Here is a 22,322-nt window from a genome sequence, read left to right as displayed (position 1 = left end):
TCATTTTCACTTCTGTTAAGTCTTTCATAGAGGAGTTGGTTACACTGTGGTTATGTATGCTACATGGACAAAGTATAGGACCACATGCACAACACACCTACAGGAGCTGCTCAGAAACCACTGCCATGACGCTCCCTGCTTACGTTAAAGCCAGGGGGGGTCTGCAGATGTTGGGTCTTGGTGACTTTTACACACCATCACCTCACCTCGGCAACACCGCTTTGTATACTTCATACCTGAGTTGCTGTGATTCCTAAATCGTTACCGTGGCACTCTTGAATTAAGTGAGATTTTTAGAACGACTCTTTCTGTCGCGAATGTTTGTGGCTTAACTTTGTACGCCGGTACCAATGAGACCAATCAATGCTAATATTGTTTCTTTGTTATGTGTTCTGCTATAACAATGTATCACACCTCAGTGTAATGGATCTCCTAAACTTCATCCTGATGACAGCATCCTTCCAGGGCCTTGAGGTTTCTCTCTCTCCACTGCTGCCCTTGTCACACAGGAAAATATCGCTTTAGCCCTGCAGCCTCAGTCTACCCCATATGGTGTAGATTGTTTTTTGGAGCATCTACCTGCATAAATCTGCATAAGAATGAATGCTGTTTTCCCCAAAAAGGCTGTTATTTTTCAACATTTTCCAACTTCTCGCAGGCTCTGCAGGCATTTCATTCAGGAAACAGATTTTACAGGAGAGCTCAGAAACACTATATTTACACCAAATACACCACACAGAGTAACCTAGGTAACGTGGTAAGATACAGTCTGCCTCATGTGCCTAATTTTGTCATGCTTCAAAATATTAAAAAATCTTGTTGAGAAACTTTAAAAAAAGTGCACACATTATATAAACATGAAATATATGGTCTTGCCCTGTTTCTGTCACTACTACAGTGATGGGTGTTTTCTAACAGTTTTTTCCTGGCTCTGTATGATGTCAGAGAAAGGAGCTTATTAGGGTCACATCAGGCACACAGCGTTGGCTGTGAACATCGAAGGTCCACCTTCATATTGCTTAAGCCTCCTGTTTACACGAAGAAGTCAATGACAAGAAAGGTGGGTTTAAAGGAAGAGGAGGAGCCAAAGCAGATCATAGACCAGGGATGTCAAACTCATTTTACAGTATAGGCCACATTCAGTCTCGGTGTAAAGAAGTGTAATGGCATATTTAATCCCTGGAATATCTTAATATATAATTGCCCAGACTGTCCTGTAATAATAAAACAAATTTCTATAGTAGTTAACTACATTGGTGTAGTGTGAATGGTCCTGGGGGACCTCTTCACTAAGAGGCAAAGATGTAAAACCTATGAAAAGTGTAAGTCTTATGTTTCAGCTTAGGGCGTAATATCTGACACCCCTGCCATAGACAGTACACAAGGTGACTGTAGCTACCATGTTATGATCATAGATAATTCTACATTTTTAAATAATGTATGACAAAGACAACAAAACAAGCGACTGAGCCCATAAACTCACCAATAAAGTGTTCACAGAGGTCAAGTCAGAACGCTGTTTTACCACACACCTCTACAGGACTGAAAGTCTTTTTGCAACCACAGCTGTTGCTATCGAGTGGCCTTCAGATGGGACGCAGGTTTAAGTCACTTCCACACCTTCATGTTTTTGAGCCGGAAGCTACCTCTATGCTTCATAATGCTGTATAAATATACTTAACACATTTAACTCAAGCCTGAAAAATTGTCTCTTAATGCCCCCGCATTTTTGTCAAGTGTATGTTGTTGTCATGTACTGTCATACAGGTAAATCGCAAAGGCACGTAAATATGCAATATAATGAAAGTTAATTTACTATATGGGTGCATATTAAAGTGAAAGAAATCATTCATACCAATTTGTCATTAAGTATATGAATTTGCCCAAAGCATGACCAGGTTAAATAATACTTAAACATTTGCATACGGTTGTAAGATTAATAAAGATTCATGGAAACCTTTTTTAGAGTCTGAGAATAAAATATGGAACTGGAAATTATCATTATAGGTCTATTTTTAAGGTGGCCTCATGTCAGTGCACATTAAATTACCCCAATGTATTGCCAGATATAGTTTGTTATGATGTAAACTGAATGAAATTCTGCTACCGTGCTTTCAAGGCTTTACTTTGCACACTGGTATTTTCAGGTGAATACTAACACAAGCTAACGTGTGCAGTTTATTTTTAGCCTTGTAGATGTGTTAACATGCAAGCATTCAATAAGAACAAAATACTTTTGCATGACCCATTTCAGACCCGATGACAGCAGTAGATAAACATCAAGGATCTCCCAAAGTCGCTTTTATTTATGATTGCATGCATTGATCTGAAAGTATCAGAATGTGCATAATCTCTGGTTCTGTAGTTTTTTACAAACTAAGCAACATCGACAATGGGGAGGAAGTTTTAACCTGGTTTTAAACTGATGGCTACAGTGTCATGGTGTTGGCAGGATATGCAATGCTGCTTCTAAAACTAAAACTAGAAGTCTGCTTGCCACGGAAATGGTGACCAAACAGCAACACCTCAGTCTGTGGTTTCTTCGTAAGGCTGAGATGAGGTACCATGACAGAAAATAGCCTCAGACATGTTCAGCCCAGTCTTTACTTCCAATACTTCTATTTTTCTAAATAAAGTTGCAAGAAAAAGTGCAACTGATTTTGAATTACCAGTATTTATACACTGGTTATTTAAAATGCAATTAGCCGTAAGGTGCAAATATGGACAAAGTGACTAAATTAATCCATTCAGATCTTGAACATGTTATATAATCACTCACGTAACAGGCTGGCAAAAGTGAGTAAACTACACTAGGTTTGCTTACTTGCACCTCCTTTAGCAGCAAAACCTCCATCGGATGTGTCTTGTAGATGCTTATGTGACCCACAAAGAGGTGAAGAGGAAATATTAACCACAAATGTATACTCAATCATTCAGGTAAGGAAATCCCAAAAGATTCTGTTGATCTGGACGTACCAAATGAACAAAATCAACGTTTTGGAATTTAATTTAATTGATAATGGTTTATAAAATACTGTGGGGTTAGTGTGTGTGGCGAGTGAACTATTTTCAGTGTCTAAAGTAGGGCACGCCAGACAAACTTTGAGAACCGCTGGGCTGAGGTCAGGTCTGTGCTGGAAATGCCAAAACACTTTTTTTCTTTATCAGCCATACTGTGGTTGGTCCACTTTTCATGCTTTGGGTTATTGTCACCAAAACTCTCCACAGCTTCATACTTTGTTCACATTCTTCTGAAGAATTCTTAATGCAATTAAAATTCATTGTTGCCTCGATGAATGCACGATTTCCATCAACCTGGGGCAACAAAGCAGCCACAAACCATGATGCTCCCTCCACCGTGCTTCACAGCTAGAGTGAGGTTTTCATGTTGGTGTGCTGTGCTATCTTCCTCTGAACACAGCGTTCCTTATCGCTCGTCTACCCACAGAACAGCGTCCCGTAGCTGCGGTGGAACATTCAGACACGTCGGTAATTTTTGTACAGCATTTTATCCTTCACCTGATATTTGCAGGTGTATTGCTTTTACCATTGGATTGTTTTAGGGTAGCTTGTTGCACTCTTGTTGTGATCACTGTGAAGAACTAGTGGAGAGGAGCTCTGCCAGAGAGGAAATACAGAGTTAACAGCAGTTCAGAAGAGGCATAGTATTGACAGAGAATTTGTAAAATGTAAATGTAGCTACAACACTTGTACTGTACATGAATGGAGTCATGGAGGGCGTCTGTGGGTGGCAGGTGGCAAGCCAAAAGCTAGCAACAGGCAGAGGGTGGGCAGGCTGGTGATCAGGTGAGTCCTCCTTCTTCTTCACATGTTACAGAGAGTGGGTGATGAGCTGGAGGTTTCCACAGGCAGCTGACAAGTGTGTTTCCAAGGAGGCAAGATTTCCAAGAGAGCTGGGAGCAGGGAGAGAGACAGGATTACTACAGACAGATGATCATAAACAACAATAATAGTTACAAAAGTGACCTAAAGTTCACCATATTGGCAATGACGACCTGGCAAAGAATTGGCGCAGATATAATAATGATTAATAATCTTAAACAGGTAGGAAGGAGGAAACCAGGTGAAACTTCATCCAGGGGTGGATCCAGAGGGATCAGCCAGCCCAGGAACTCCAAGAAAATCAGGCTTTAAAGGCCGCACTCTGACAAGAAGTAGAGTAGCTTTAAATTCATTTGTGTACATTTTTCTTATTGTATATTTGTTATAATCTGGTCTTTAAAAAAACCCCCAAAAAAACGTTTATATCACTAATCAATCTTTCAGACTTTTTCAATAATTTCACTGTGCATGCTTTTATTTATTTATCCATTTACTCTTCCCACACTCAGCATTTCTCACCAGTTGTTGGAACTGAATCTCAATGACTTTGTCCATCCTCCGCTGTGAGCGAGTTCTCACACATGAAAAGTAAAACCATCCGTGTGATCTTACTTTAATCAGATGATGTTTGTCTATAATTGTCACAGAGATGAAGACATGGTGAAGCATTCTCAGACCATTGGCTGTTCTTAGCTTTGATGGTTTTACAGTTCAGAATCAGATCAGAAGAAAGGTGCTGCAGAGAGAGTAAGAAAATAGGCACATAGCTCTTTAGAGAACATGCAGTGTTTTCTCTCTCTCCACGCTGTAGTCAGAGCTGGGTTAACCACAGGCAGACTTGGAGGGGGGAGGGAAGGGTGAAGAAGGTGTCGTGAACATTCACATGAAAATTGAAACTACATTAAATGCCAGCGTGAGCAGGAGGCAGAAGCAGGCGAGCATGAGAGCCGTACATCAAATACCTGAATTTGAGAAACTTAAGAAAATTTTGCCGCGAAACCTTTTGACGACGTGTTAGTGAGAAAGATGACAGCTTCCTATTTCAGCTATTCTGAACTCTTAAGCAACACTTTGCACTGCACAGAAAGAAAGAGTTCAAGAGTGGGAAGATTGCAATATGTGTAGAAACTGCTAACAGTGTAAAGGAGGGAAGATACGCCAACTAACCGAGCCAGCCTGACACATGTGAGTATCAGCTATTTCTATACCACTAATGTGCTTGTGTTTAATTCTCTGTCTAACATTGTCTTGAGTTTGATGTCTAGTTATTAAAAATGATTGTCCCAGAAGCCAAATCTTAGAGGAAACTTTCTTAGTTTTGTATACTTTTTTTTGCTGAATTATGCACTGTTAACTACCCAGATTGTCTTTTTTACTGAATGGACCTTCTGTTTTATCTATAGCTGATGTCCATAGATGTAGACAAAAATATGTCAATGTGTTTGTGTCCAGGGCTGTTCACAGTTCAGTTAATGGGACAACAGCCATCCCATGGAGGAGCAGCAGGAGGAAACTGTCACTGCTGGATCAGCTGAAAGGCTGCCAGGAGGCCTGGTGCCCTGGGGGAGCCTGGGACAGAGAGGGGGCTCACGCTGCTATCTGTGGGACACCTGCTGGGGTAGGAGCAGACATCACTGAATGACTCTCGCTGTTATTATGTGACATCAAGCGTCCAGTGTGTGTCAAATGAAGTCCAGATGATTGATCAAATCATTCAAGGATCTCCCTGTAAAGCTTCCCACTAACACTAAATAATGACTCTGTTTCCTCACACGTCCTTGATCTTAGTCACTGCCTGCTACTCAGTTTTTTTCTTTCCCCTTGTCCTATTTGGCAGTGTGGCGATCAGAATCGTTGTCCGACGGCCAAAAAACGCCCAACAGATTCACTTTCCCAATTGGACCATTACGGCATTTGCTATAACAGCCCACTTGATAGTCATATTTTATTAGAATTTGACCAGTTTAATCAACTGCTACTCAGTCGATTCAATTTTGACAACTCTTATGCAATAAAACAACTTTACATTTAATGACTTACTTACTTTGCATTTACTTTTAGACTATTTTTAAAAAAAGAAATCTTAGTTCTTTATTTTTTTCTCAGTTTCCTGCCAGTGTCTCCCACTTCCCAGTGTGTCCTCTCTTCTGCTTCCTCTCCCAGTTTCGCTGCTTTTTGCGTTCCCAAGCTCGAAGTCGCGGGCATCATTTAAATTTTCTCTAGCAACCAAGTGTTTTTTGTGGGTCTGAATGTTGACATGCACTCGTCACTTAAATGTAGTTCCTTCTTTTTTTTCTATTTGAGGTCTGATAACACAACGAACGGTTTTAAATGCAGAAGTAGTGCTGAATAAAAGCGAGTTCATGTCAGGGAAATGACATTTCATGGTGGGTTTGGCTGCTGCACTCGCAGGGAATGTAAGTAACAAAGTAACAACGTATGATGCTTTACGTATTCATTGTTCTCGGTTATTATAAAGCGTGACATGGAGACAATTACACTGAAATGCAAAACTCTGACTGGCAGCAACAAGTCGTTGAACCGTGACAAATGTGTTATGGAGGAGGAGTGTGCTTTTTTTGTTTTGTATTAAGTGTTAAGAGACAAGTTTACTGGCATAATGTGATAAGCAGAATGCTGTGGAGGTTGTAGTCGACTTTTGTTCAATCAGATGTTGGAAGGGAGGGTTGATTGACTCATTTCTTCTTGTTTTTATGAATGGCAAACAGTAAGATGGCTGTTATGAATCAGTGGAAGATATATTTTTCCTAATTGCCGCCGTTTTTGCTGTCTTTCGGTGTGTTTCTGTGCTCAGAGTTTGGTGACTTCAAGTAAGCTTGTCAGTCTTTATTTTTGTACACACAGAGCCTGAAAACCACTTCCTCTGTACATGTTTGTAAATGTGTGCTGGTCTAAAGAGCACCTTTGAATTTGGCTGTGATGATGTAACTACTTGACAGAGCCGTTGCCTGGGATTACATGCGTTTTGCTTTACTCAAGTTAATTGTGTCTCAACTGGCCGTTTTATTGTCTTTGCTTCCAAAAAAGGTGTCGTGATCGATGCAAGTCTCTGTGCAGACAAAGCAAAGCTCTGTGTATAAAAGGAGACATGAAGAAGTGAAAGGGCCTCTTGAGATATTCACACCAGAAACAGAAACACTTCACATTTTTTTCTAAAGTGGACAAATACCAGGAACAAGATTAGTCTTTTACCATCACTGACGAGGCTAGAGTCAGCAGTACAACGTTTTAGCCTCATCACTGACTGTAACTGATCCTGTTTCTTGTACATTTTTATGCCATCTAAGTTAAAATACATGAATCACGTTAGCCCGCTCGAGTTACAGCAGTGCCTGATTCAATGAGGCCTTTACAAAAGCTAGTCACAAGGCACGTTTAAAGACAGAATGAGTTTGATATGATCTGAGAGTAAGAACCTAAAAATAAATGCCCTAACTGCAAGACCCTATTCACAGTAATGCGAAAAAGAAAGCGCAGCCACTTTCACTGCTAAGGTTTTGCATGTCAGCACATATAAAGATCATCTGCTCTTTAGAAGGTCTTCAAATTATTCAAATGCAACCTCACATGAACGACAACAAATGTCATACTGTCATTGTTTATCAGCTCTATAACATCAAGTAGAAAGTACATCCTCTGATTCATTAGCTTGTAAACCCACCTTTAGCAGAAGTATTTCTTCAAACTAATAAAGTCACACAGAGAGTGGGCAGTTTGACTGGGCCATTCCGATGCCTTCATTTTTTTCTTTTTCAGCCATTCTGTCATAGATTCACTGCTGTGTTTGGGATCATTGTCCTGTTGCATGACCCACTCTGGGTCAAGCTTTAGTTGTCAGACAGATGGCCTCACATTTGACTCTAAAATACTTGCAGAGGAGTTCAGTAATGCAAAGTATCCAGTTCTCAAGCCCGAATCATCACCCTTCCTCCAGCGTGCCTGACAGCTGGTATGAGGTTTCTGTACTAAAAAAGCTGTGTTTGGTTTTTGCCAAACGTGGCGATGTGCATTACGGCCAATCACCTTCACTTTGGTCTCATCTGTCCAGAGAACATTGTTCCAGAAGTCTTGTGGTTTGTTCACATCCAACTTTGCAAAATTAAGCTCTGGTTTCTCCTGGCAACTGTTCCATACAAGCCATTCAGTCCTTTTATAATCGTACTGTATCATTTAGTGCTAACTGAGGTGTCGGTATTAGATGTAGCTCTTGGGTTTTCTGCAGTTTCTCTGAGCATTGCACGGTCTTCAGGTGAATTTAATAGGATGCCACACCGGAGAAGACTGTCATAAATGATCTCTACTTGTTAATAATCCCTATTACTGTATAATAACCCTGTACTTCTACAGTAATAAATTACCCTGAACTTACAGTCTATTTCTGCACGACATATTTCTTTGCTGCAGGTATCCCTGAGTGCCAGTTTAAGGAGTCAGCACATGGTTGAAAGCTGGGCAGGAAACTACACACGTAAAACTCTTTTAGTTATCATTATGATTATGGTTGTTCGGAAGATGGTGGCATTTTGTGTTAGCATTTGTGTTTATTTACTTTAGTCCACTCTTGTACTGGTTTATAGTTTTTCCACCATGAGTTAAGACAGTTTAGTCGGCTCTGATGGCTAAAACAGAAGCTAGAAAAGAAACAACATCTTTGGGGTCGTGGTGTGTGCTGCTGTATCACACATGTGGTGTGAACTGTGAGTGAATAAAATGCACAGTAGAGAGCTCTCTCTTCTTGTCAGACTCAAGGGCTGCATGAAATATGAACGAGTCCTGCCACCGGCCTGTGGGCCACTCTTTGAAACCCTCGGTTTTCAAGGTTTTCTTGTATAGGATTTGATTGGTTTTAATGAAGATGGATTTGCGCACTAACAGTGTTGTGGGGCTCAGTTTCAGGTTTTAGTTTTGATGCATGCGCAAAATAAAACATGAAGAATAGAACATGGTTAAAGAAAATCATGTGATGTGAGCGGTCCTAAGCCACACTGGTTCGTCACTCAGAGTTAACCATCATCTACAGATTCATATCAGCATCTCTGAGTGGGCAAACAAACACTTATCAGCACTTAATGCATGAGCCCTTAGACATTTGCAGTGTGCATGAGGCTCTGTCACGTCGAGATCAAATCAATTGACTCTTGTCACAGAAATTCTGACACATTTCTTTGTAAACCACACGCTAAAATAGTTTTTTTTCTCTCTGTGTCCATCCATCACTCAGTTGTTCTCTTACTGCTGCCTGCTTACCATCTGGCCATGCCTTGTAGCCTGCCAGCGTGAACATTTAACCCTCTCGAGGCAGGCGTTGCCGATTTGCAACAGTTAAAAACTAACAACCTGATTACCCCACATACATATTTTATGAGTTTTTTTTTACTCAGAAGTACCACTGCAGGACTTGGTTGTGCATTAGCAACAAAAAGTTTAATTTGAGCCTGAGAGGGTTAAAAGTAAACGTTCTCCTGCTTAACAGGTTTCTGTGACAGTTGAAATCTTTAAATGAGTCACACGTGTGTTTCCCTGCAGAGTTTCCTGGTTGTGCGGGACTCTGTGACGTCTCAGCCAAGCCTGCTGTGTGTGTCTGCCGGAGCGCAGAATGAGGAAGTCTTTGATTATAATATCAAATGCACAGGAGCAGGTAGGATCCCGCCACATGCAAACATCTGTGCGTGTGTGTGTGTGTGTGTGCGCTCGGGCGTGCATGTATGTGCTTGTGCTTGTGTGTGTGTCTGTGTGACCAAGCTACCAATTTCCCTGCGTCATTTTTAGTGGTTATTTTATGAGTCAGTACTTCTGTCAAACATGTCAAACTGAACCGATAAATAGAAAATAACCTAGTAACGTCATGGTTGCACTTTCTCTTCTCAGGTTTGTGTACCTGCAGACATGGCAGTTATTGTAGATTGATGCAGATTAAAACATAAAACTCTGGTCCTATTTTATTTATTTACCAAACTTTTCCACTTACTGATCTACATGATGTATCTAAAAGATTAAAAAAAATCAAACACTAAAGGGTCATCTGACTCCTCTAGCCTGCAACACCCTCTTCAGGCTTTATAAACCACACACTGCCAGGAAATAATCAAGCTGTAAAGCTACTGTGGAAATATGTGAAACCCTAACGCTGGCTTATCTTAAGTTCCCTTTTAGTTTTTTTCTGGTATAAACTTTGGTGCATTTCCAGGAAAGTATTTTTCACCAGAGCATTTCAGAATGAGACTAAAGCTGCCCACTCTTTCTGTTTCTCTCTGACAGTTTTCCAACTGTCTGAGTCTCATCTGTCTTTCTCTGACTTGACTCAGCTGGTGCTCTTCTACTCTCTGACCAGGTAAGAATCTCCTGTCTCAGCTACATAAAAAACTCTCCATGCTTGGTTATTGGTGGAACTGTGGACATTGTGAAAGACTGTTCGAACCTGTGTTTAACCAAATCCTGTCTGTTTATCTCTTGGATCTCTCTCCCTCTGTGTTTCAGGGATGTGCTGGATGTTTGTCTCCACATTCCTCACTGGATCTACAGCGTAACAGACACAAAAAAAGAGCGTCTTTCACAGCTTGAACCTAGTGCGTCCGGGCCTTCCTGAGCTTTTGCCTTTCATAATCTTCAACAAAACAATACAAAACTGTGTTGAGGAGCCTTGTCAGCTAATTTCACTGATATCTCTGTTGCAGAAACTTGGCTTTCCACACCGCCTGATCAACAGACTGATCAAATGTCCCAAAGGGAACCAAGCAGCATGATGTGCTCCATACAGGTATGTTGCTTATCTACGTGTGTGTAGATTTTTGTGAGGGAGGGGGAGGGACTTAAGGGGAAATGGTGTCTTTACTTCCTTCAGTGGGTAAATCAATAGCCTGGTAATTGTCTCAGAAACAGAACATTCATCATGCAACCAGAAGCACCACTCCAAAATAATGTTCAGGTGCCCACAAGAATATTTAAATTAAGAATAATTTAACTTTCTAAAGTGGTTATATGTGTCTATTATGTAACCAATGTTGCGTTCTATCCTGTTAACACTGTATGTATGTGTTTTTTTTCACTAGCTGACGTCCACAAACGGGGCCCTGTGTATCATCAATCCCCTCTACCTCCGTGAACACGGAGACGAGTGGCTGACCCACAGGCCAGCTGCCGCACAGCCGTCAAATTTCAGACGCCTCAGCACCACCCGGCAATGGGCAGGCGCAGGGTTACAAAGTAAACGAGCCATCTCTTTGGAGCAAGAAACCCCTGCTCCCAATACAGAGAGCTCAGGTCAGTGCACCAACTTCAGATTTCACCCAATATAAAAAAAAGCTTCCTCAGTTCTGAACAGCAATGTTAGACAGTGTAGTTTCATTTCCCCTCACAGTTTTGGAAAACAATGCTTCTATCTATCCAGATCAGGAGATGCTTTGAACTTAAAGTTCCTCTCCTTGCACTGTTTAAACCCCTAAAAACCTTTTCTTCCCTTTATAAAAAATAAGCCTACCAATAAACTCGTAACTGTGTTTTCCATACATTTTGTACATGCAGTCCTGGTCAGTTCTGCTGAAGTGTGTGAGAGGCAAAAACACAGGAGTTTCTAAATCAGGAAGTCCTGGGCCACAGAGAGTATGCTGTTCCTGCAGGTCAGGGGGAGAAAAAAATCCACTGTGTCTGGTGCAAACAGGAAGTGGCTTTGTGCGAGCTTTTAAAACTAAATGGAAATATCACCACAAAAAGCATTCATGTGGGTTAGCACTTATTAAAATACTTTAATCATTGTCAGCTGTTCTGTCGTCTTGCTCCACACTTGCACATGGCTTGACCACACTGTTAATTGCTAGCTCTGACAAGTTAGCCCTGCGTAGCAAGTGGACAAAACTAATTCCTATGGTTGTTTTTGAGACTGTCAGAGGTACATCATATTTCAGAAATAGTTAAAATGCCAGTCCTGTCTTTCTGTTTATGTCACTTGTGATATCAGTAAGTGGGATCAGTTAAATTCATTGCAAAAAACTGTGATGTTATTCAGGTTTAATCAGAGCCTGTTCCGCTGATTCTGCACCAACTGAGCAAACACCAGCAGGGGTGGTCCTCCGGCGGCCCAGTCGGGATTTAGTAATCGCCCAGCCTCAGAGGGTGAGCACGGGGAGCCTACCTTCATCCACTTCCTCCACCCCCAGAAATGGAACACCTGAGTTGCAGCGCCACAGCAGCCCCATGCCTCAGTCTCCTCACAGGGTGTCCTGGATTGAGGATGGCGTCTGGCTGCCTCCACCCAGGCCTTCTTCCTTGCTCCAGCCTCCATCACTCGAGCTTGACTCGCTTTCAATCAGCAGCATAGAGGAAGAGATGGAGCCCCAGATGCTAAGCTCGTCACATCACCACGCTTCAGCACACCGTTTGGCTGATAAGGTCCTACATCGCCTTTCTGCCGTGGGCCAGGCGCTGGGTGGGCTGGTAAGCCAGAGAAAAAGACTGTCCAATCGTGTGCAAGAGCTGAGTGAGAAGAAAGGTGCTGCATTTGCAGAGGCTGTGAAGGGATTTGTGGAGATGACATCGAAGAGAGGGACTGATTCTAGCGGTGTCACAGGGTCGGAGTTCTTACAGGAAGTGAGATTATCACTCACATCACTGAGGGAGACACTGCTGGAATATGCAGAAATCCAGATGTTACTGGAAAGCATAACTGACTTAAACGACTCAGAGATTGGTGAGTGGGCTGTGACATAACACAGAAATGATTTTAGGTTTTTGTTGTCAGCATAAATGACAGAATATATATTTTGCATTCTTAAAACCTTGTGGTTGAACGCTTAGTGCTCCAATAATTATCCCTCTGCTATCTTTTGATCCTGGTGTAGACACCCTGGTGGAGCTCTCCATCCACAAAGTGGCTCTGAAGCCTGTCTCCAGCCACCTCTACTCCTGCATAGAAACCTCCCGAACCAATGATGGCACCTTCGAGCGTCTCCAGAGCAACCTGCGCTTGCTGGAAAAGAACGAGGTGACTGAACTAGGAGGTTCAGCAGGAGTTGGAGTTCCTGACTCCGTCACGCTTGATCGTATCCAGCAGAAATGGAATAATATGCACGATGTCTACTCTCCAAACAAGAAAGTGGAGATCATGCTCAAAGTCTGCAAGAGCATCTATCACAGCATGAGTGCCAATGCTAGCTCAGGTAGCCTGGCAGTGTTTCGTAAATACCACTCTTCTACTTTGAGTCGCTTGGTTGCTATATCCACTTAAAGTCATGTTCTCCTCACAGCAGGTAAAGTGTATGGAGCAGATGATTTCCTGCCCTGCCTGACGTGGGTGCTGCTCCGTAGCAACCTGGTCACCTTGCAGGTAGACACAGATTACATGATGGAACTGCTGGATCCCACACAGCTACAAGGAGAGGGTAAGCCAGTTATAATTCAAGGACAATGTAGAGGAAGTGTGATGCTCCATTTGAGTAAATCATGTTTGAAACTAAATAGAAGTTTTTCTGACTTTACTCAGAAACTTAGTAAGTGACTTGCTAACACACTCTGACAGTAATGCCTATGTTTGCCTGGTCAACAACTATCTGGAAATCATCAGATGTGAGAGGAAAGTGTGTATTCCCCGACTGGTTGTGAGTGGATGCTGGAAGTTGCTAGGATGAATTGGTCAAAGGGATTGCTTTGGTGGCTAGCAGATTGCTGCAGTCACCAGTAGTTTACATGTGTGTTTACTCCTCGATAAATGTAAATAAACTGTGCAAAGTAAGAAACTGGGCTAAAATGTGTTTACTCAGGGAGTGAACAGCAAATGTTTGCACACAGGTCCGCATTTTTCATGGAACTCTAACAATCTGCTAGTAATGGCTTTGCACATTTTTCCCTAATGATGGCTGCTCACTGGTCTCCAGGCCCACGTGACTAAGGGCTTATTCTTTTAAGTGAAGCCTTTTTTATAGTCCTGCAAATGTGTTCATCTGCATACCGGTTTAAATTTTGATGGAGGAGTGGCTCTTGTGTAGTCCTCCAAGATCCTGACTGCACATGATTGGATGTACATGAACTTAAAAAGTATGGCCTTTTAAAGTCTAAAGATGACTATAGACTATAGAGGGCCTTACCCTTATAATTTTATTCTTGCACTACTAATATGGCATTGCATACTTAAAATAATCCTTACGTTTTCTTAATTTTGTCCTTGGTGCAGCCCTTTAGTTTTTCAGCTGTCTGAAAAAAACAGTTTTAGCTCCCCTTTGTTTTAGTGATCTTTCTTTTGATTGGCTGCCCCTCGCACACAGGAAACAGCAAGTGGATGGTGTTTCTGTTCTCGCAGCCTCAGAGCTGTATGCCTGGGATGTCACACAGCGCAAAGAACAAACAAATATGAGCATTTAGTGTACTCCCAAGGGCTAAGCTTTGGGTTTAATCAGTCCCCCTACATGTGTGGAACTTTATGATGACACTTTGTAGTTGTAGTTTTGTAGTTTCCCCCCTGCTTATAGGTTGTCTCACTCAATGTCACCTTTTTCTATATCCCCATATCAACAGGTGGCTACTACCTTACAACTCTATATGCCTCTCTCTACTACATCAGCAGTTTCCGCCCACGACTGGCTGCCCGTCAGCTCAGTGTGGAAGCCCAACAGTCTCTCAATCAGTGGCATCGCAGACGCACACTGCACTGTAACCAGTCGCGTCGCAGCAAGCACAGACGGACTATTCGGAGGCAGGTTTGTCGGGACGGGAGTAAAGATGAAAGCAAAAATGAAAATGCATCTGTTAGTATGGAGGGGTCACAAGAACAGAAAGAACGCAACACAGAGGCTCTGCAGACACTGAGCGAGGAGACAGGGAGGGAACAAGGAGCCAATGACCAATCACAGCCTACTAGTCCAACTTCAGACTCTCAACCTGTGACACAGGAAGAGGAAACAGCAAGCAAACAGGAAGATAGCCAGACTTCTGGTGAAGGAAAAGAGGAGGACCACAGAGCATTATAATGAGATGCACGTCATCAGGAGAAGGTCAAAGACCCTCAAAATGTTCTTACTGGTCAAAGCTATTTCACACCTGTTGAAATTCTTGCAAAGAGGTAAATTAACCTTTTAGCATGTGTCACTAATACCATGGTGTCAGTTAAGGTGAACGTGTGCCTGACTCAGCCTGAGGATTGGGGCTCCTCTTGGGTCTCATTATAAAGCTGGAGGGTCACAAGTTGAGAGGATGAATGAGATACTAAAGTGACATTTCTTAAATTTGAGCTGTTTTCTTCTAAAGTGTAACAAGGGGTGTCACACATGGATACCGCTCTCTTGTCACACTCCAAAAAGATTCAAAGCACTGGTCTAAATGACAACAAGTTCAATGTCATAAGTGAGCTGTAAAGACAACACTTGTTACTAGAGACTTGCTTAATGGGAGCTTATTTGGCCACCATCATCAGTGTAAATGTGTGACATAGATCTAGTAATTGATCACATTGATCAATTAACAGTATATATTAAACATAAGCGATGTATTTGATACAGTTGCTTTATCACATTTCCTAAACCCCCCTGACCAGGAAGCGGTTGCATTTTGTAAGCTGTGCCCTGGGTTGGAATCCTTCATGCTGATTAATTTAAACTTGTATCATTCGACATTTTTAAATGTGGTCATATTAAAGCAGTAGCCTGCCAAAAGAGTGAAGTCATCAAGGTCTAAAAAAGTCTGCTTAGGTTGTACAGTTTATTCTGCTCTTTTTAGCACCGCCTACAACAGACGGCTATTTTCAGGTAAATGCAGTCCCACTTTGTGTTGCTCGTAGAGTTTATTATTATTATTATTATTATTATTATTATTATTATTATTGCAGAAGCTTGCTCCAGGATGAAATGCTAAAATCTACTTGGACTTGTTGCTAACTTTATTAATTTTGTTAATAGCGTTAAATGGTGTTAACAGTAACATTTTGACAATGCTATGGGCATGTCTTTTCCTTTCGTCTTAAAGTGGCAATAAATTAAACTAATCAATAAATAAAACTGAATCATTTGATTTTCTCAATTCTGTCTCAGGCTCTTTTCTAACAGCATTTTGCTGCAAAGGCATGTGCTATGTTGTTTCTGGTCTCCACAGTAATGCACAAACACTTTAAATCCACAGACTCCCCACAAAAAGCAATTACAGTAGCACCATTATCACTTATCTCTACACTACAGTAAAGTTCATCCGCAGTTTGGGCCACTAGAGGGCAGCATTCAACCTTCTCTGTTATGAACAGCTTTTAGCCCCTTGATTGGTGGGTGGCTTTGGAGCTTTCTTGAAGAGGAAGCTGAAACTAAACTAAGTTACATAAGTTAAAATCACTGTGCTACCACTACTAGTACTAGTGATAGTGTGCCTCTTTTGGCACAGTATAATCTTTAGCAGAAGCAGAAGCTATAGCACCAAACAGGTAAGTAAGGAATAAATCATTGGTCATGAGACAAAGCTGAAAATGACAACTGAAATTACAAGACTGAAAGGAAGGAGTCAAAACCAAATTTGCATATATGTAAGGGAGATGGCATGTCTGTAAAAGTTGCAGTTGAAGTGATAATGAAAAGATACTTGCAAAAGGAGGTACGTTAGGCTAGTCATTGACATTAAATGTGTAAGTCAAGTTAAAGCACCTGTAAAAACAGAGTGACAGGTGACGGTTCAGCACTGGGCATGGGGGGTTGGGGGTAAGCTGTCAGCTAATGCTAACTTGGTTTGTAAGGTGCATCCATAGACAGGATTAATGCATTACACAGAAACTGCTCGTGAGTGCTAAGACGTATACACATAAGATACTAGAACCAAATTTACCAAATTTGCGTCACTGCTGTTAAAGTCAATTCATTTGTTAAACTGTTGCACTGAAAAGTGCAAAGACTTTATTGACTTAAATAAGTTGAGGTGAGCCCAGTCAGGAAGTGGCCACAGGCCTAATATCGCACAATTTAAAGTAAGTAAGTAAGTAAGTTAGAGCCTCTACAGTCTACTTCTAAAATGCAGCTTCTGAAACCCATACAGCTGAAAACACATTAAATCTGCTGTATAAAGTTTGGCATTTCACATGGCAGTTTGTGGTTCACTTTTGGAGCCACCCTCAAGTGGTCATTCAAAAATCTAGTTTTTGGTACATCAGCTATTTTTTAGTCTTCGGGGTTGTCAATTGGTTAAGACTTTAAGAAGTGGCTATTAATAAACTAAAAATTAAGGCTGAAGCATCTCACTTAAAGTAGACTTAGTGGAAAAATAGCACAGTTAAAAATTAAAATAAAAGGAGTCATCGGCTCAGGAGGCCTCGGCTCCTAGGGGTTTCCCATGATTTCTTCTTCGCTCATCTTTTTTTGCTTTCTATGTTTATACACCACTCTGTATTTAATCATTAGTTATTATTAAACTCTGGCTTTTTCTCCCATAGTTTACCTTTCATCCTGTCTTCCTCTGCTCTCTTCTTGTTCCCCTTACCACGAACTGGTTGCGGCTAATGGCTGCACCTCCCTGAGCCCGAGTCTCCTGCAGGTTTGTTCCTGTTAAAAGGAAGTTTTTCTTTCCCACTGTTGCCAAGTGCTTGCTTATAGGGGGTCATGTGATGGTTGTGGTTTCTTTCAGTTATTGTAGGAACTTTACAATATAAAGTGCTTTGAATTGATGCTGTATAAATAAAACTTAAAAAAAAAAAAAAAAAAATTTAAATTCATTATTGTAATTTAATCTACAGTCTGTAGCTATTGTTCTTGTACATTTTCCTATGATTCATGATACATTTATGCTATTACATTGCTATTTTTGTTGTTATAATATAATTAACAGCTTGTAAATTCAAATGTTACCACAATACTTAATAAATGCACATACATTGAGCGTGTACACATGTGAATAGTTATGCAGAGGGCCTCTCATGTAAATGTACACACACAGCTCCATGTACATGCACATATGGAACCCTCTCATTGCTGCATTCTAAATGACCGAGCCAATCAAATTTGCCTAATGAGACATCTGGCATTCTGCCTGCATGTGGATGGCAAGCCCAGAAACAGCTGGGCCTTTACACACACACACACACACACACACACACACACACACACACACACACACGCACACACACTTTTTCTTTACACATACTATCAGTATGTGATAGTTGGTGGACAGAGCAAGAAATGCTGCGATACACACTGAATCACATTTGTAGTGATTCTCTATATCACACACACATGCATACATACACGTACACACATGGGCAATATTACGTGTCATTCTCCCACACATAGTCCTTTCACATATGTGATATATTATGCATACATGAGTGTGTGTAACTCACTCACCACTGCCATAAATTAGATATATGGCAGTGGCAGAGGTGGTGGTGGTGTGTATGTGTGTGTGTGTGTGTGTGTGTGTGTGTGTGTGTGTGTGTGTGTGTGTGAAATGAAGAGCGTAAGGCAGGGATGTGGGAGGGGGCACAGATGGCTGTGGCCTGAGGCGTTTGAGATACTGCAGCTAAACACGGAAACTGCAACACACACACACACACACACACACACACACACACACACACACACACACACACACACACACATGCTCACATATAAAGAAACAAGGACGGGAAAACAAAGTTTGATTTATTAATGTTCCCTCAAATATCTGCATTATATATTACTTCACACAACTACTTAGTAACTCAGTTACTCAGTTAAATATTGTAGTTTTTCTTCACTATATTAACACGATAGTAGTACAGTAAGTTGATTTAATGTGATACATTACATAGACAGGGAGTGCAGACAGTAAATAAAAATAATTCACCGTCTTACCCCAGCTGGTTGCAGCAGATGGCCGCCCCTCCCTGAGTCTGGTTCTGCTGGAGGTTCCTTCCTGTCAAAAGGGGAGTTTTTCCTTCCCACTGTCGCCAAAGTGCTCGCTCATAGGGGGTCATATGATTGTTGGGATTTGCTCTGTCTACCTTGCAGTATAAAGCGCCTTGAGGTGACTGTTGCTGCGATTTGGTGCTGTATAAATAAAATTGAATTGAATTATTAATAACGATATACTTCTTTCCCCCTCCTTTGCTTTTCATAACTCCCACAGTGCACCTTGTAATGTCTCACTTTGACCAAAGCAATCCCGTTGAACAGCAGAGCATCTTTACTGCCGTGCTCTTCCTTGTCCTCACATGTCTCTTGTCCCTCTATGATGCGCGTGAGGGTCCTTTGTCTTTACTGCAGCCTCTGACTAACCATCACCGTACAACAGCTTTCCTCTGTCACAGCTCATTCACACGCCCACAATAAAACTTTCTCCTTTTCTCTTTTTAACCCTCGTGGAGATTTTACATTCTCCCTTGTCATTCAGTTCCCCCCCCCCCCCCCCCCCCCCCGCATTCCTCCATTCCTTTCTCTTTCTCTACCCCTCTCTCTGTTACTCCCTCCCCCTCCCCATCTCTCCTACTTGTCTGAACTCTGACAGGTGTGTAATTGAATGATTAATGACCACCACAGTAACCCTCCTCCTCTCTCTCTCTTTCTCTCTCTCCTGCTCAACCACGCAGACTTTATATTAAAATGGAACTGTGCAATGTTTATGCACACACACACGCACATTTATGCACACAGGTGTGCACATTTCCACACGTGTTCATTTTGCTTCAATAACCTGAATCGTCAAATTCAAGAAGATGAGTCTTGAAACGATGGAGATGTAAGGAGTGTAGTGATATGTATATGAAGGGCCAACACTGCACCAGTGCTGCAATAAAAATCGGAATAGCTTGATCTTATGTGAATTTAATAAATAAATAATAAATGTTTCCCACAAAGTGAGCTTTAATGCATTAAGAAAATAAAAGTAAAATCTCTGATTTGTGACGCTGTATGGCTCAAATCTACTGTAATGCCAAACTACACACCTCTACGGGCTACAGCAGATTTTCTGTCAATAAGTCCCGTGCACTGACAGGTGTGATTATTTCTGGTTATTATTATTAATATTATTTTCTGATGCTGAGGGGGAAAATTAATGATAATGTGTGTGTGTTTTTTTGTACAGATTATAAAAACAGCGTGTCATTTGAAAACCAATCATCTGTTTCAAAGGTCAGAGGAGTGAATATTGATATTACAGCCTTTTTCTTGTTTAAACATACATGTTTACACACTTAGGTTATATGGATTGAGAATGTAAAGGCCTCAGGCTTAAACTTCAGTGGTAAGGAGACATTTCTTTGCATTTCTTCATCTTTTCCCATGTTGATGCTGGAGGTTCTCAAATATTTAAAACCATGCCCTTCACTCCGTGATATGCTAAATGTCAGATACGGCACCATCAAGATGTTATTTTTCATAGACTAACCATATTCATTCATTCCCCTGGTTATCCACATCCCCTGGAGAGACTCTGTGCTTCACCAGGGAGAGACATTTATATAAAATTATATAAAATGTCTCACTGAAAAACTTCCTGTTATCCCTTTTTGACTTTTGTGCCCTCCTTCTTTTGGTCTGACTAAACAGTGACAGTGTGATGGACAGTGTGTTTGCTGTAGGCTTTAGTATCTACTTTGGTGCAGAGCTCAGTTTCAAAACCAGTATAAAAAATAATGGTACATTTTCACAGATCATACTGAAACAAAAGTTGCTGAACTATTTGCATGACAGTGTTGTGAAAAAAAAAGGGATTACCAGGCATACAGGGCTGCATGGGGGGGTGGGGGGGATTAGAGAGTAAAAGTGAGGGGCCCGTCCTGACCAGCATGGCTGAGGAGCGAGTGCGTGAGGGGACAAAGAGAAACGAAAAGTGGAGGAGTGCTGAGGTCAGGACCTGCGTGCTAAGGGAGAACGACCATTTCCTGTTGACCCCTGTCTGAACTCTGGCCTCTGACCTCCCCTGCAAGTCCCCATCCTCCTGCAGGCCAAATGGGGGTAGGGCGAGGATGGGGTATTACGTGTTTGTTGTGTCCTTTGGGTGCTGTGAGTGGATGTAAGGCAGCAAACGGTGTAATTATGTGTGGATGTTTGGGGCCTAAAGTAGAAGAGAGGTGAAGGTTATGAATAGGATTGGTGTCTACCAGGCTTTAAGGGGGGAAAGTGAGGCGACAGGCTGCTCAAGTTTTAAGTGTTTGTGCTTCTAAATATGGCATAAACAGACAGGAAAGAAGAATGTGAGCTCTTGTCTGCGCTATAAAACATTTAAGAATTCGGACTCTTTTTTCCTCCCTGTGATAATCCAGCCTGCGTGACAGATCACTGCAGCTGCAGCCTGAGGCCTCCATCAGATAAACAGATAGTCAGAGGACACCGACGTGACTTATGAGTGGAAAATAGAGAAAGATCGCACCATTTTTCAAAAAATGGTTCTTAGAAAAGCCAGCGGCTGCGATGTTTGTTATGAATGTTTGAATGTCTCTGGAGTTCCACATTTTCTAAGTGGAACGGATTGTTGTAAATCTCACGAGCTGTTTTTATTTCTCGGTGCTGTTTTGCATTAGCTTTGCTGTCCCATTGCCATATGTGTATATATCTACCAATAAGAGAAAAGGTTTATAGTTGAGGAGAATAGATGCATTTAAGGAACTCCAAACTTTTAAATGACTGTTTCTGCAAAATGAGCCGTGTGTTTACTCATAAGTGGCTGTGTTTTCATCAAAAAGCCTGCACTCTGAATGTATGGCTCTTTACAGCATACGATAGAAATGCAATGCAAAGCTGAGTTCATAATTTGACATTTGTCTGGGTTATCCTTTATGTACATCAGACGTATTATCACTCAGCTTTTGCACAGGCTTGTGTATGTGCCAAATAAAACCAGATGCACACATTTCTCCGTTTTTTATTCACATCACCTCAGTAGATGTGAAATGGAGCATTCATAAAGCATTAGAAGTTTGAGCTTCCAGCTTTAATTTAAGGAGTTTAACAACACTATTTTATTTACAGTTGAAGAATTTCATTTTAAGGTCATTTGATTTAACCACTGTCTCGTTTAAATCTAAGAAACACAAGCAGTTTACAACACATTTGAGTGCCAGATCATTTTTAAAGGGGTGACCAGGTTGAGAACACTCACAGACAATGAGGTGAAAATCAGCTTATATCAGTATCATGTCATATCATCGATACCTTTCAATGTGTCCAGCTGGCAGATCTTTAGGGTGCTTTCTGCTTCATTTATGGTACTGTGGTTGTGACCATTTGCTTATGTATTTGCTTTTCAACCAATGCAATGCAATGCTTTGCAATCCACTCCCCGATACCTGCTTCTCCTTTCATGCTGCATGACTTAATCAGTGTTAGGCCTGTTGTTATTGCTCAGCGATGTGTTGCTCTCCCCTCCTCAAGAGTGGAGAGATCCCAGAACAGATCCATGCCAGAATATGAATCACTGCAGATGGAAATAACCGTCTTCTTTTGACTACAGTGGCCTTGACTGAACCGATGTCTTCTAATTTTTCTGGGAAACACATTGCTTCACGACAAATATGAATTTTCTGATCA

General features: G+C 41.4%; 1 protein-coding gene across 2 annotated transcripts; it reads left to right on the top strand.

Annotated features, from left to right (window-relative positions):
* Nucleotides 1–4,765: 4,765 nt before the first annotated feature.
* rinl (Ras and Rab interactor-like) lies at nt 4,766–15,839 on the top strand. 2 transcript variants are annotated; one of them, XM_085245070.1, is made up of 11 exons: nt 4,766–5,028; nt 5,296–5,461; nt 9,391–9,502; nt 10,123–10,195; nt 10,342–10,430; nt 10,539–10,621; nt 10,914–11,124; nt 11,867–12,547; nt 12,699–13,016; nt 13,104–13,238; nt 14,368–15,839. In XM_085245070.1, coding segments are annotated over exons 1-11 (2,322 nt in total). In that variant the 5' UTR covers nt 4,766–5,026; the 3' UTR covers nt 14,820–15,839. The 2 variants fall into 2 exon arrangements, with proteins under 2 accessions (XP_085101196.1, XP_085101197.1); XM_085245071.1 differs by lacking the exons at nt 4,766–5,028; nt 5,296–5,461 and adding an exon at nt 6,041–6,260.
* The last annotated feature ends 6,483 nt before the right edge of the window (nt 15,840–22,322 follow it).

Source organism: Mchenga conophoros, linkage group LG14 (assembly GCF_057382185.1).
Source record: "Mchenga conophoros isolate Kocher_MC1m ecotype Shallow Benthic linkage group LG14, M_conophoros_male_GT1.1, whole genome shotgun sequence".
NCBI classification, from domain to species: Eukaryota; Metazoa; Chordata; class Actinopteri; order Cichliformes; family Cichlidae; genus Mchenga; species Mchenga conophoros.
This window is presented reverse-complemented; position numbering and strand designations above follow the sequence as displayed.

Coding starts and splice junctions, on each gene's coding strand:
- rinl (XM_085245070.1), top strand. Junction 10,196..10,341: donor CTCTTCTACTCTCTGACCAG/GTAAGAATCTCC, acceptor TCTGTGTTTCAG/GGATGTGCTGGATGTTTGTC. Junction 10,622..10,913: donor GCATGATGTGCTCCATACAG/GTATGTTGCTTA, acceptor TTTTTTCACTAG/CTGACGTCCACAAACGGGGC.